The sequence below is a fragment of the Cydia splendana genome, chromosome 2, assembly GCF_910591565.1.
Source record: "Cydia splendana chromosome 2, ilCydSple1.2, whole genome shotgun sequence".
Taxonomy (NCBI): Eukaryota; Metazoa; Arthropoda; class Insecta; order Lepidoptera; family Tortricidae; genus Cydia; species Cydia splendana.
Window position 1 is genome coordinate 6,038,876 of NC_085961.1, and position 15,823 is coordinate 6,054,698.

The window sequence follows — 15,823 nt, forward strand, 5'->3', positions numbered from 1 at the left end:
CCGTTTTTTTTTGCTTTTTTTTTTGTTTTTTTTTTTTTGCATTATGGTACGGAACCCTTCGTGCGCGAGTCCGACTCGCACTTGCCCGGTTTTTTATATTTTAATCGATCTTAAATTCACGTGAGGACCATTGAAGGGTATTATAGCGTTTACAGTTTACACGCTCGTTGATAACCCTCTCTATAATGGTGATCTATTTAGTGAAGGTTACAAGAATACATAGGGTGATTAGGGTGACTGATATAGTTATTGGCTACTCCATAGTAATTGGCCACTCTTAACAATAAGATTGCTTTGTTTCCGTCTGATTTGTTAAGATTGGCCAATAACTATCCTATGCTAGATGATGGCAGTAAGGGACTGATTGTAGCGAGTATGAAGGGCCCCTATTCTGCAGCTGATATGCTAGCTGATGAAATTATTTACGATTAAAGTATGTTCCCTGTCCTTACCGTCATGATCGTGCCCCGTAGACATGACTGTGTTGGTGCTACATAAGGAGGCTACCGAACTTTCCGACTTTGCTTTGATGAGTCGCTGCGGGGGCGTCAGCAGGTCTTGAAGACTGCCGCCTAGGGTCTTGCTCTGAAAACATAAGTATACATTGTAGTTTAGCTCTATTTTGTTACACATAAAGTAATAAAAGGTCAAGATTTGTTGATTAGAATATGCAGCTAGTTTTATCAGGAAATCTGCACAATAGCACATATTGGCAGACTCATCACTTAACCCTTTGAAAGCTTTACGTTATAAACAAAAACGTCACAGACACGCCATGGTCCCGGGCGCAAGCGAGCTAATCTAAACCTTACTTGAAAGTGTAAGTAGGTCTTATTAGTAGCAGTTAGTAGGTACCTACGACATAGATGTCCATGGCGCTGTGGGCACGACTAGTAACAACGACTTTAGCTGTTCTTGGCGTTCAAAAGGCTAATGAAGCCGAAATAAATAAAATATGTTTATACGTCACATTTCGACACCTTCGAAGTTTGAACTGAACGTGTTGCTCTCGTATTTGAAATTTACCACGTGGTTCAGACGACAATCATACCATACACATAAAGTAATAAAAGGTCAAGATTTGTTGATTAGAATATGCAGCTAGTTTTATCAGCAAAAGGCTAATGAAGCCGAAATAATTAAAATATGTTTATTACGTCACATTTCGACACCTTCGAAGTTTGAACTGAACGTGTTGCTCTCGTATTTGAAATTTACCACGTGGTTCAGGCGACAATCATAATATATCATATCATACAGGTCTTCTAGCGTTTGTAAAAACGGATTCCAAATTTAGTGGCTACATTACAATTTGGCAATGTAAAAATATATGCTTCGAAAAGGTAATTTACTTACCCTGGCAAAATTGCCCTCAGTCTTCCCTTTGTTCTCGTCATCCCGCTTCCTCACGCACACCAGCACAACCGGCGACGTCACCGCCCGTAATCGTGTCACCACCTCAACGTGATGGGCGCCTAGTACCCGCCAATCGTTCACCTGAAAATTTAAGATTGGCTTGAGTATGAATGATGAAATATTTAGTAACTTCAAATCAACGTGCCTTTATCAGACGGTTTCCTGTTATTTTATCAGATTTTCGGCGGTTTCATTTACAAACTCTCTCAACTTATCTTGTTGAGAGAGTTTATCACACATATCGGATAATAAACCAGCATAAAATTCATCTTACATCAACAACCAGTATACGTGTAACTGTGACATCGAGGCCCTCTTGTACTTTAATGCCCAGCTACAAAACTATCTCAAATTCTTGATACACGATGGTTTTGGCACGCTTATGGAGACACCAGGAAGATCATGCGCTTTTCTACGAAATTATCTTTGCTGGCATTAAATATTTACAGGTAAAATGAGTCTACCTTTCCGGGATAAATGCAGAGCCTATAACCACAACCATCTTACGGGGGATTTCTGACAATCGCTCGCATGCTCTGACAAATGGTACCTACACGTGACAAAATAAATAAAAGATTTACCTCCAACAACTCGTCTCCAACTTTATACAATCCTAATCTCGCCACAGGACCATTCGGAGCAATGGCCCTGATATAGTGTCTCGCTTGCACCTCCTTGCCCCCCACCACTCTGACGGTGCCCTCAAGCGAGATGCCCAACCCGCTGTCCTTCTCTTTGATTATTGTTCCTATCTGAAAGGAAAAAGTAGGTTACTTAATAAAGGGAAGATCTTCAAGCCAAAAAGGTACATTTGCTTCTGGAACGCCTGAAACAGGTTATTCCTCGAGTAAATCTGTGCTTTTGTTCGAAGGAATTTGTGTTATTTCGTACTAATTTTAATAACGCACTTTAGTTTACACTGATATCCTACTCTTGCGGCCATTCCGGCTAGTCTTGCTGGTTATGCAGTAGGTACTAGGTATCTACTAGTGTCAGTAGAACAGATGGCAGAACTTACAATGATAGTCTCGTCCGATCACAATCACGGCGTTATGTCGTCTCGTCCTATCACGATCTTGGTGTCGTCCGACGGCGACTGAGAAGATGACACTGGTACCAGTTAAAAACAAATGGCAGAACTTACAATGATATCATACTCGTGCTGTCGCCCCGGCCAGTCATGCTCGTTCTGCAGTATGGCCCGCCACTTGTCCTGTATCCGACGCGCCTCCCGCTCGGCGGTCTCGTCGTCTCGTCCGATCACGATCTCGGCGTCGTCCGACGGCGATTGGGGTGACGGCGGGTGGCCTAGGGCTTCCGAGTCTGCCTCGGTTTCTATCACTGTTGATTCGTCGTACTGTAAACAAGAAATTTTTTATGTAGTTATCATGGGTATCAGAGCATACAATTTAAAATGTTTTATTGTTTTTAGACTACTGTAAAATGGTACAGTTATTTAGCATCAAATACGGCTAATGTGTCCAAATATATCGGTACACATCGTTAATTTTATAGTAACAAAGGTGTGTTACGATTATTTAGCCACTTTGGTTGTCACTATCTATTTGATCCTAACTTTACCTAAGCATAGGATAATTTTCATTACAGAATGAGCTTGTTGTTTCCCACGTCAATCAGCAGTGTGAAAAATAAATACTGGGTAGCAGAATTCTGAAGCTACAATATTCTAAGAGAGGTGACGCACTGGCTAGAGGTAGCTGTGTTTACCTGGTAGGTATCTCAATATTGTCAATAAAATACTCACCACACTAAAACTATACTTGGCAAGGGAGGTGACAGACGGGCTGGGAGGAGCGAGAGGCCTTCCGTCCTGGGCCGCTAGGGCTTTTTGTAGCTTCTCAAACCCCGCCCCGCGGAGATACCTGAAAAGAAAGGCCAAAATACAGGTGAACATTCAGTTGTATTTTGGCAGTTGGGTTTCGAAGTGTTTTCGGATATAAGAGAGAGAGAGATAGTTATAATGCATCGCACTCTTACCGCTATATGCGTAAGATCATGGGAACTCGTTGGGGCCGCGTATGATAATTCGTTGTGTATCTATCTAAACAAAATGTACCTAGGTTAATAAATAATGTATTTGTCCAACATAAGACGTCATTAGATGATGATGAAGAACAACAAATGTAATGTAGAATGTGAATATGTACCTTAAAGCTTTCAGCCGCACCACCGGCCCTTTGGCATCTCGCAGCAACGCCACTGCCCTATGGTTGGATACACCGTGGAGAGACACACCATCAACCTGCAATGAAACAATATTAACATAAGCAAATCCCATAAGACATACGTATATTAAAGTATGCTGAGCACAAATAATTTCGTACATCGACCCGCCTGCGCCTGTTCATATCTCTATCGAACGCGTATAATTATATATAAGGCTAACAAAGAGAGTGTATAAGGGAAAGTGGACGTGGGAGTTGGAAGGGGTAGACCTCGGCGGACTTTCTCTGATCAGATCGGGGAAATCCTGAAGAAAGGCCAGGTCAAGAGCACCCTAAACCGGCGAGCGTGTATGAGGAATGTTATGAAAGTGAAGGAAGCGAAAGAGGTATGTCAGGATCGTAGCAAGTGGAAATTCGTGGTCTCTGCCTAGTGCCTACCCTCCGGGAAATAGGCGTGATTATATGTATGTATGTATGTATAACTATATTGCTGTCCCGCCCATGACGCCGGCGGTCAATGACACTGTGCGAGCGGGTGCTTAGCTTCCTTACTTTATAAATAGAGTAAGATCTTCAGCAGTTTTTCCTGATCCGCTTGTTATTTTCGTAGAAAAGTCATCTGTTTCAAGATAACATACCTAGTATCAAAACTTCCAAACACCCGCGCGCGTAGGGCTGCGGGCCGCAGTATGCGCCGGTCCACCAACGCGAACTCCTGACGACACTCTTCGGTACGGAGAGAAACATGTCGAGCGGTTTTCGACTTAAAATACGTGAGTGACCCGTTTTTAACATATTTAATATCATAACTAGTACTTATTCGATTAGTAATTTACCAACCCTAACAGCGAACACATATTTAATTACACAAACGGGTCTACCGCGATATAATTTCATTACAGAATGAGCTTGTTGTTTCCCACGTCAATCAGCAGTGTGAAAAATAAATACTGGGTACCAGCGGATATATCTTCGGACCAGTGTACGGATACTGTGAGTGTTGCGTGTCGTGCCGTGGACAATAAACATTAAACTTTAACGGGTAGCTGCAATTTCTTTGTCTACCCCGAACATTTTTATAAACTAATTTCGGGTAGTTTAGTGGTGTTTTATTAATATCTCCGTTGACATTTGTTGGGACGTCAGTCTTTCCGTGACCACAGCTGGTGCAACTCAGCTGAAACGTCGGAATTAAAGGTAAAAACAATGAAATTATATCGCGGTAGACCCGTTTGTGTAATTAAATATGTGTACAAAACGCGAGAGTTTAAAGTGTTATATTCCTAACAGCGAAATCAGCGATTCTGAAGAAATGCAAGTTAATGCAAATGAATACTACCTAGTAAAACCTGTAAAACATCGACGTACAGGCAGTCAAGTCCGCTAGAAATGCTAATTCATGTTAATGTTCTACGTAAGTCTGAGTTGGCGCTACGGCTATATTCCGATTGCTACGAGTAACCGAGAGTTTACCCAAATGTGTGACAAGTATGCGCAAGATACGTCTTAATTACCACCATGCTTATACATAACTTTAATAAGGCTATGAAAATAAATATACGTTTGACGTGGTCGGTACGGGCGGCCGCCAGAACAAACGAGCGCTCACGTACATATTATATTGCTGGCACGGACAGCATAAAAATACATTTTCCGGGAAGTATTGCAGAGTTCCATGGATGAATGATATATTATAAGGAGCCTAAAGCCGAGATGTTAAAAGTTGAATAATGCAAAGGACCGCCTTATTAGAATATAAAAATTGTTAGTAGGTACCTAGGTATTAGAAATATATGAGCGCCTTCTACTGGATCAATTTTTAAGTAACTGACAATTTGGATATTGACTATTTTACTACCACAAATCTAAAGACATGCCACCTATGCAACGAACCGAATACGAGGCTATTCAAATAGTAATTTATTGTTATTTATGTAACCGTTTGATAACAAGAAATTACTATCTGAATAGAGCTCCGTGTGCAGTGGGCGGACTTTCGCACGAGTACACGAGGAGGACTATTCGAACTCCTTATTATTATCTCAATTTAACATACCTACATCTCGCGTATATCTTACTAGGTAATATTTTGGTATAAACTATGTTCGCTGCGAGGGATATTAATACATTTAAAACCATAAACGACATTGTTTGTCAAGTTCCAAAAGCCTCCCGAAACAAACTCTTTCAAATTATGAGAACTCATACGATTACGTACAGCTTAAGTATATGCTACAAAGAGGTACACGTAATACAAAAAGTGCTCCAACTCAGTTACCCATATCGTACGTATATACTAGCTGAAAAGAAATTAAGTGGATTTATATGTAAGGGCAACGATTGTACAACCACTTAGACGAAGAAAACGTAAAAACTACGGAAAATTGCGGTCTTGAGCTACCAACAAAACAGCTTGCTTAACTTTGTGAACAGGCCGCATTCGAAATGTTTTGCCAACCGTACCTTGTTGAAGTGGCTCCATTGTGAAAACTCCATTTTGCAGAGCTGCATAATTATGAAATGTTGACGAGCCCATGCGAAAACTTTGGAGTTTGTAACACAATATGCCTTTGATACGAAACTATGTTTAAAAGGCTAACTCGTATATTTAGGTAGGACTTTGAAAAAGGTATTCGAGCCTGCAGCGACTACTTATCGATTTAGAGATGTGCGATAAAGAAGATGATATATACAGAATATGGATTCTCATCCACAGCATGGTTTTTTTATGCCACCTGCGCACGGTTCCATTTTTATCGACTATCACTATGCGCGTCCCTTTCGCACTTACATACTTGTTAGAACGTGACAGGCATGGTGACAAGGGATAAAAACGCGACCGTGCTAAGCCGCCTGGCGGGAAAATATTCTAAACAATGGAGATAAGAACAGAATTGAGAAAATAAACATAACTGCATTCAGCAATATGCGTCTACGTCGCTGCGCGCATTGGACTCGACTATGTAATCCTGATGTTAATTTTTTCTTGTTATAATCCCTCTCTCATCCTGTCAAACATTTACCCCCTTATTCATAAACGTTTACTAAAGTTGACATGCCGATAATAATCGTTTGCCCCTTTCCGACGTATTGGTATGATGGAAAGGGACAAACGATTATTATTTTTATTTATCGGCTTGTCAACTTTAGTAAACGTTTATGAATAAGGAGGTTAGTTTTTTTTTACTATTTAGTATGTTTGATTTGCTGACCGTGGAGCGCTCTGGAATGGAGCATTATACTGCCTCCTGCATGTGCCTACTTGCAGACGACGCCATTTTCACAAGGTTTCACTTATTTTAAATGAAAGGCAATTGTTTTTCGACTATGTTTGTGGGATTCGTAGGGACACTGTATTACTGTATGTGTATTGGGCCCCATACATTCCACGACTCTTCTCTTTCCGCACAGACTCTAAAACATTTACTTTACACCTATTTCAACGTCATTTTCACCTGACATTGACAACTATGTACATGTATGTACATACACAACTACACTCTTCTCTTTCCGAACGGAGTCTAACGGAACGGAACGGAATCGTAGTCGGAGTATGTTCATTACATCTTCAGTTTTTTAAAACATTTACTGCCAGCGCGAGTTACGCGCTACGAGCATATAACACGAACCAAAAACTAATCGATAAGACGGGAAAAACCGTACGTAGCGAAAAGCGACAGAACCCGCCTAGCGGGTCGCTAGCAGTGAAAGTTTTCATCATTATCATGAGGCCTTTAACATCTTGACAGATGATTTATGCAGTGTCTGTATGCGAGGGACAACGTCTCTCGTGGCTGTTTGTATAAGCCAATGCGGGACCGGCATTTGCGACCGCATTTGTGGCAGCTGAAGTAGGGAGCCATTAGGAAAGTTTTAAGGGTCACGAAAAACAACCATTTGAAGATAAAACATTAAAACCGCTAGTCAATGTCAATTCTTACCGAATTTTGACTAATTCAATATTAAATTAAACCGAGTCAGCGAAAGTCAAATAAAACTCTTCTGAACGAAATCATAATCATACAAGACTATTGATCCCGCGGTTAACCAGGTACAAAGTTAACCACATCCAATATAAACAACTCTCCAAGTCAAACTCAACTCTAAACTTCACCTCACAGAAGTTGCTGTTTGAAGAGCACGCGACAGATACTCTTTCATTGCTCACGACTTCTCCTTACATTTAAATAACACTGTCATAAAATTTTATGGAAACTGACGACGACCCGACTGAAATGGACATGATTGCTTCCGTCACCACATTCATATTACCTATATAAAGTTTCAGGGAACTTTAGAGAGAGATAAAATAAAGGATAGAGACCCGGAGCTCTATGGCAGGCCAGGCAGGTGATTACAAAATAGCTGTTGATAGAATTGAAAAACAAATAACTGTTTAATTTAACATTGCTAGCTAAAGACACGCACTACACCTTACTATACTTTTTGCTACACGCAGTCATATAACATAAACGAAGGAACCCCGGAGTGAATTCGGCTGACGAATAGTAAATATGTACGCTTCACATAACTGTCCCACCACGCATAACAACTTTAGGTGACATCCGGAAAACTCATTCGGTTATGTATCTATAGTATTCTCATTATTAAATTGTACAACGGGACTTAATCGCGTATTTAAGTTTTAAGATTTACCTATAAGATGCGGCTAGAAGATGTTGATGTCAACTTTAGCCTACTCTTCTCCGAGACCATGCACGGGGACCACGCTGCCCTCGAAATGTCGAAGGTAAATCTTAAAACTTAAATACGCGATTATGTCCCGTAATGTGTAAAAATCGTGAAAGTTTAAATCAGTTTATAGTATTCTCGTACAATAAACTTCATGTTGTTCGTTGCTCCTACTTAGCCAGCAATTATCTAACATCGCATGCCGTTTGTCACACCGTCTGTAGAAGCCTTTACTTGCTTTTCGTGGTGGGTCAGAAAAAACACGTCACAAACACGTTCCTAGCCGTGCGTAGCTATTTAGTTTTATTACGGTAGGTCTGCATTGTAAGCACACTCGGGGGCAATCCAGAGGGCCTACCGCGAACCACGTTCGACGTGTTGCCTCCCTGTCACACGTACGTACTAATTTACAAGTGCGACAGAGAGGCAACACGTCGAACGTGGTTCGCGGTAGGTCCTCTGGAGATAACGAAGCTTATCACGTGCTTATCACAGTATGTAGGTCAATGGCTCTATCCCTAGTTCAACCAGACTTTATTGGCTTTGTAAATCTGCATTTTGGGGCGTATGTATAAGAAATAAGGTTCAATTTGATTTAAATGGTTTAGATTTGACAGGACCCTGGTTAAGCTTTCGTTATCCAGTCAGCAAAGTTCAAGGAAACATTTTGTAAGCCCCAGTTCATGGCTTCACCCGCAAAGAAGTTGTTACCAACTTATTTCACAATAAAAAAATATTAAATTGACGCAAATCGTAATAGTTATTTTTTATTAAGTGTTAAACAAATTTACTTTATATAGGCAGTAAATTAATTTAAGAGTGCCCATTTCACGTCAAATAGTCAGCAACCGGTAGGGCGCACAAAGAAATAACCGATTGGCTCTCCGAATCATGTCGCCCGATTAGTGATTAAGAATACGCGACATAAGTCGCGGCAAAAATTAGTTTAATGTTAGTATGACTCACGACAGTTTAAATTCGAATAAGGCAATCAAAAAACAAATTTATCATCAGGCAACTAAGGCCCATATTTAGATATATACAAACATACAGTATATTAATTTCTTAAACTTAAAACAGAACACTATTTTGGCGACAAAACAGCAATATATGCTGGCCCCATTAAAGCATATCTTCTAAAAGTAAAGTTACGTATAATGTGTGTCAATGTTCAGAGTTTAATTTCCATTTGGCATAGCGACAAGTTATTTTGGAGCAAAGTTTTAATGGAAATGAAATTAAGCGTGTGATTAATATCCTCAGTTAAGTGAGATACTTTAATTACTTAATCCTAACTCTCAACTCTTGTTAAATATACGTAAGTACAAAATTACAAATTAATTGCATTTTGGTTTCTTATATTTTTCGAGTTTATAAGTAGACTTTTTCAAAACAGTAATTATTTATTAGAAATTGCACTTTTGACACTGACAGAGATTATTTATATCCATAACAAAACCAGTTCAAATTCATATCGGTTTATTTATTTTTTATTATTTATTTAATAAAATACAAGATATTCTTAAAGATAGGCATAGCCCCGCAAAACTCATTAGTGAGTTTGACTGCGGGGTCATCAGTCTCTAGTTATTAACTTAATTTGTATGTACTTAATGTTTAAATTATTACAATATATTATTATGGTAGTGTTTTTTTAACATAGTTTTAAATTTAGGCTTATTATTTTCACGTCTTATGGCTTCAGGCAAACTATTAAGTAAGTATGGAATTCTTTTCCTAAGGGTTCTATCCCCGTAGTAATTATTAATTCTAGGAACGGATAGTTTACCTGAAGTCACAGCCTTTGTGATGTATGTATGTTTAACTGGTGTTAAGTAATCAGCTGAGTTAGGCTCTTGGTAACTATGGTTATTGACCGCAAGTAAGTATTTATGTTTTAAACTGACCGGTAAAATATTGCAAATTTTGAAAAGAAGTCTGTAGTTACCTTTACATTTGAGTTTAGTTTTATGGCTGACAAGTAATTTTAAAAATCTAATCTGCATATTCTCTAATTTATCGATATTGGTCTTAGTTGTGAGCCCATAGCTGTCAAGAGCATAACTCAGTATTGAATCTACAAGTGACACATATAAACATTTAAGAGTGCTAATAGGAACTTTGAATTTTAAGTGAAAGAACTTACCTAATAATACTCTAAGTTTTTCAATCATTTGTTAAGAGGTTGCTTTTATAGCTTGGATGAGTTATTTGTTATTTGATACTGATTTAGTTTAGTTAGTGTTAAGCTTTGCATGCGCTGGTGGCCTAGCGGTAGAGCGTGCGACTTGCAATCCGGAGGTCGCGGGTTCAAACCTAGTATCGTAAAAACTAGTGCCTACGTCAAATCATGGGATTAGTTGTCAAGCGGACCCCAGGCTACTATGTGAGCCATGGCAAAATGCCGGGATAACGCGAGGAAGAAGAGTGTACTGTGAATCACGTCCTAAAATGGCTAAAATGTGTTACTAGTGCTTACTATTATTGTTATATTATTTTCAAATGTTGTTTTTTCTATTGTATTTTATGTGCATTTCAAACACAATATTTTATTGTTGATTAATAAATATGATATGATATGATATGAATAGTCTCCATGTGAATGCAGCATGTAAGTCTGTTGCCTGCCTAAGTAACGCCATTAATTATTTTCTACCCTTGATGTACAAATATAACTGTCAAAATTTCCATACGTAGAAGCGAATTACTAACTACATAATCATATTTTAATTCAATCTTGAACTTAGCGCTTGCTATTCAAGTAACGTTACGGCTGTGGGTACCGTCTACTATAATAGGGAAAATTTGCCTTATAGACCTTAATACACCGTGTTTTTTTTTTATTTCCGTTAATTTCAAGGGTGCATTCCTGAGCTTAAATCAAGTAACTTTCTCAAAGACACCGATGTTCTAATTAAGTCCATTTCGGAGATAATCCATAATTAATTTTTTTCCTATAAGGCCTCTACAAGCGTGTACACTTGCCTTAGGGCCGGCTTACATATTGATTAGTGTTTAGAATGAGTTCATACATTTGCTACTAAACTTAAGTACAATCTCGGGCGATTGATATACGAAATGACATTGATATGTCACAGATTTCAATTGTTTGGTTGAGTTAAATGTAATGCCCGTGTTACAACAACGCTATATGCTACATTTAATTACTTTTTAAACAAAAAAAAAAACAAAAAAGAAAACAAAAAAAAATTTTTTTTTTTGAAAATTAACTATGCCATTTAGTTCTTATAAACGTACTTAACTATACCCCGAAGTTAACGGAATTCAATAAAAACACGGTGTATAAGACCTAAATTTTAGCAAACATTAGTCGGTGCAAAATCGAATCTTACCGATTTAGGAAAAGGATTCAGATTTAAACGCTCAATCTTCATCTCATTCATACAAATTACGTGGAGCTCGATTCACTTGCGAATAAGGTAAATTTACGGGCTCACGGCGGATTTATGGATAAAACTTGGGGCATTATATAGGTCAAAGTAAAGTTTATGGGGAAATATCCAGTCGTATTGCAGAGCTAAATGGCTCAATTACACTCAAATCTGTCCATTCGCATTTGTCCCGCGGAACAGGGATTTTAAGCAAACAAATAACAGTTATTTTCACAAAGCCAATACGTTTTGCTCCGTAAAATAAAAGGGAGCATTATAACAAAGTGACCGGCGATCAGTAGTTAAATTTAGATACACGGGCAAAGTAGGTAAATTATCTGCGTAGGTAATTTTTCGACATGGGATATAATGTGTGGCATGCGGCACTCACCTCAACAATGCGGTCGTTGACCTGTATCCTGCCACATAGGTCTGCAGCACTGCCCTCGCTGATGCTTTTCACGAAGATGCCGCTCAGCTCCTCTGTGATAGAAGGCAAAAGTCAGTGCCAGCTCTTTACATAGAAAATTGAACCATGGTTCCCCTACAAAACTAAAATCAGAGTCGGACCTCGCTAAGTTTTCATGCCAACTGCTACTAAGTTTGCTACGTCAAGTAAAGCGCTCCTTGGGATAAATATGTGTTATGCATTGTCACTGCTAAGTCAGCGCAAGTTTAGTGTGGTTGGAGTCTATGCTTCACCAATATATATTACATGCGGGCATTGTTGAACGATGGAGCAGACCTATGTTCAGCGGTAAATTCCCATGGCTGCATGATAAATGCGCAATTTGCGCACAGCGCTGTCCTGTCACACGGTTATGCATGATATATTGCATTCGTTATGTATCCCCTCGTTACTTTAACGATATCATTCGATACATTATTCGCCGATAGCTCTTCAAGAAACAACTTTTTGATGAAACCGGATTATACCCCAAAAGGCTTTTTAAATTCCCTCTTAGTTGAAATGCAAGGATAGCCAGTCAGTTTCGTAAAAAAAATGTGCTTATGTCATCCTTTAGGATGCATCCGGAAAAACGCTTTAATTAGTTGTTTTCCTCAACTTCATCGACTCAACTTGTCGAACGACCTTACTATCTATAAAATATCGTATTCAAGAAACTAGAATTTTGCTATTTGTAGCCAGATACAATCTAGGTCAGAGTATTCGACAGCAAACGGATACAGCGTCGGCATACCGGGAAACAATCCAAACTTTTATCTTCACGGTTTATTGAGACTGCGCGATAAATTAAAGTAGGAAAAAACAGAGTATTGCATGAGATCGTTCCCAGATGAAGATACGAACAGGCCGCGGGCACTCGCGGAAATTGCAACGGTGTTTAATTATTTTGTCTTAGTACGCTAAAATGGGGACTCAGAGAGAAATATAAAAATTTTAACTAAAAATAAGATAACCGAGTGTAGCAAAGTAAAACCTAAACATACATTTTGGCGTCAAAATACGACATTTCGATTTTTCAATAATTTAAATAGTTGCCGCCAAATGCTATTGAACAGCATTGTAATCAGGGACCGAATACCGGTATATTTTTCATACAAATTAACCGGTATTCAATTTCGGTATCTTGGTTGCTTATGTATATTTTTGCACTTAATTTAGCTAATTTACACAAATGCTATTGAACAGCATTGCATTACAATTTGTAATGCACTTGTGGGTTCTGCTCGTAGGTCTCGTATTGCGGGGCTAACCCACTTAGGCCCACTTGCACCATCCCACTCACCCGGGGTTAAGCGGTAACCCAGTGTCAAATTGTACTTGTACCTATAGTAACTCCAGGTTTAACCGGATAACCCCGGGTTAGTGAATGGTATAAGTGGCCCTTATTGAGTTTAGTCTGATATCAAAATGCACACGCACGTTGTGCGATTTATACTCATAATCAGCAAAAATAAAACACCAGAGTGCGATAAAGTAATAGTAGTTTATGTGACTGCTACATAATGAAAGGCATTAAAATACGAGTGTGGGTTTATGAAACGAATGAAATGAGTTTCATAATAGTATCACACGAGTGTTTTAATGCCTAATTATGTACAGTTACATACACTGCTTTATCTACACACATTTTTTTTTTTGCTTTTTTTTTTCTTTTTTTGTGTTTTTTAAATGTTATTAAGGGGTTTCCTAAAGGGGAACGAAAATTTGATTATTTTTGCGCTACGACGTACGGTTTAGTAGATACAGCATTATAAAGTTTTTTTGTTATTTTTTTTTTCTTTTTTGTGTGTGTTTTTTTTAATATTAATTAAGGGTTTCTTACAGAGGAACGAACATTTTATTATTTTTGCGCTGCGACGCACGGTTTAGGAGATACAGCCCTATAAAGATTAAAAAAAAAAGAAATCGTACCATACACCATAAAGCATAAACTGCCTATAGTTTTTTTTTAAAGCGGTGCGATAGTGTGTTATCACTTTAATGGCTGAATGCCACGATGGTGTGTCACACATATCTGTGAAATGGAAATTAAAAAAAAAATACTTCCCGGCCTAGGCCTTAAATTTTGTATGAAATTCCTTTACAGTTATCTGGAGTTGCTCCGCCCTAAACGTGATACTTCGAAGCCTGATATAACGCCCGGAGTGACGACATTTCATTGCATGTTTGAGAAAAAGAACTTAACGTACGTTTTAGTGCCAAAATAAATGCGTCATTTTGATTTTTCAACCATTGAAATGCTCATAATAATACCTAAGACCTACTCAAATAATATATCGTCGGTGCGAATAAAAAAATCGCCATGTATTTTTAAGCTACTTTTCAGGAGACAAAAATAACTGTTTATTTTCCTGTTTGTAATATATTTGTTGCACCTGTATTTTTTTTCTAATAGATCAATGATTTTTACATGATACTCATGAAGAAAATAAACAGTTTTTATCGTAATTTTTTACAATATATTATTTTAACCAAAATTTTGCTACATAGCGACTTAAATTTGGTTCATTTAAAATCGTCATGTGTTAAGTTTGTACACATAGCGATTTGTTGCCAAAGTAACATAGTACGAGAGATGATACACAGCGATTTTAGGGTCTATGTCGGGTAATCCATTCTACAATAAATCGCCATGTGCAACATTATCGCCATCACCCTCGTCGGAAAACAAGGCATTTAATTTCGTTATGTGCTAAAAAATCACATAGCTATTTTTTTTATTTCTGTTCTTTTTTTTTCTACAAATGTTGTTCTTTGTTCACATAGCGGAATTGTTATTTTCAAAACTAATAAAGATATAACAAAAATATTTATGTGGGTCACGGAAAATTGAAAAAGGAATTCAAATATGCCAAAATCAAAAAATCGTAAATAAACACATAGCGATTTTTTTATTCGCACCGACGATATACTCTACTTACTGAGAAGCATTATACTGGTTGGCGTCTTACTATTACGGGCTATTTCAATTTGGCCTGAAACCGTGATGCACACGCATGTTGAGCAATTATATTGATAATCAGCATACATTATCAAAATTAGACGGAAATCAATGCTAACATTGTTAACATAAATCTAAACTCAAATTAGCCTAATAATCCGCTGGATATCCATTTAGTTTCATACTCGTATTAGCGGAAGCGAGCTTACGCAAATCAATGAGATTCTAATGTAAAATAACACCAAATTGCGACTCTCTAATATCAATCAAGTACAACCCTCATAACAAAAAGAAGAGTTGCTAAGCCTAAGAATTCGTGCTTCGAATTTGGTAATAGCTGGTGTAGAAGATGGCACTGTAAGGCTCTATGCATTATTCGGTAGCTCTAGTTGAAAAACAGTTAACTTTCGATTGTCGTATAGAGACCGTGCGTGTTGTAGGGTCTGCCATCTCGTGACCTGAATCGAAATCGAAAACAATTCACGCTTCTAAGCAGGTGCTGCTCCCTACACTAAACGCTGGCTCTATTTTGCATAGTAGGGTCTGCCATCTAGCGGCTTAAATCTAAAAATGGAAACTTGACATAATTCTTCGGGCCAATTAATAGACGGCATCTGTGCTGCCGTCTACAGTTCATGCACGCTCCCTATTAAGTAATAACAAGTAATAATATATAGCGTCATACAATGTCATTCGCTTTAATTGTCAAATGCAGGGTACGATTTTT

General features: G+C 38.3%; 1 protein-coding gene across 1 annotated transcript in view; it reads right to left on the bottom strand.

Annotated features, from left to right (window-relative positions):
* Positions 1-15,823, bottom strand: part of LOC134802265 (uncharacterized) — a 185,568-nt gene that overhangs the window by 126,240 nt on the left and 43,505 nt on the right. Inside the window, exons 9-15 of the mRNA XM_063774851.1 lie at positions 12,078-12,169; positions 3,585-3,679; positions 3,182-3,299; positions 2,557-2,773; positions 1,998-2,164; positions 1,357-1,497; positions 453-585 (exon numbers count right to left, since the gene is read on the bottom strand). Of these exons, the coding sequence (XP_063630921.1) occupies positions 453-585; positions 1,357-1,497; positions 1,998-2,164; positions 2,557-2,773; positions 3,182-3,299; positions 3,585-3,679; positions 12,078-12,169 (963 nt within the window). The remainder of the gene's footprint in view (positions 1-452; positions 586-1,356; positions 1,498-1,997; positions 2,165-2,556; positions 2,774-3,181; positions 3,300-3,584; positions 3,680-12,077; positions 12,170-15,823) is intronic.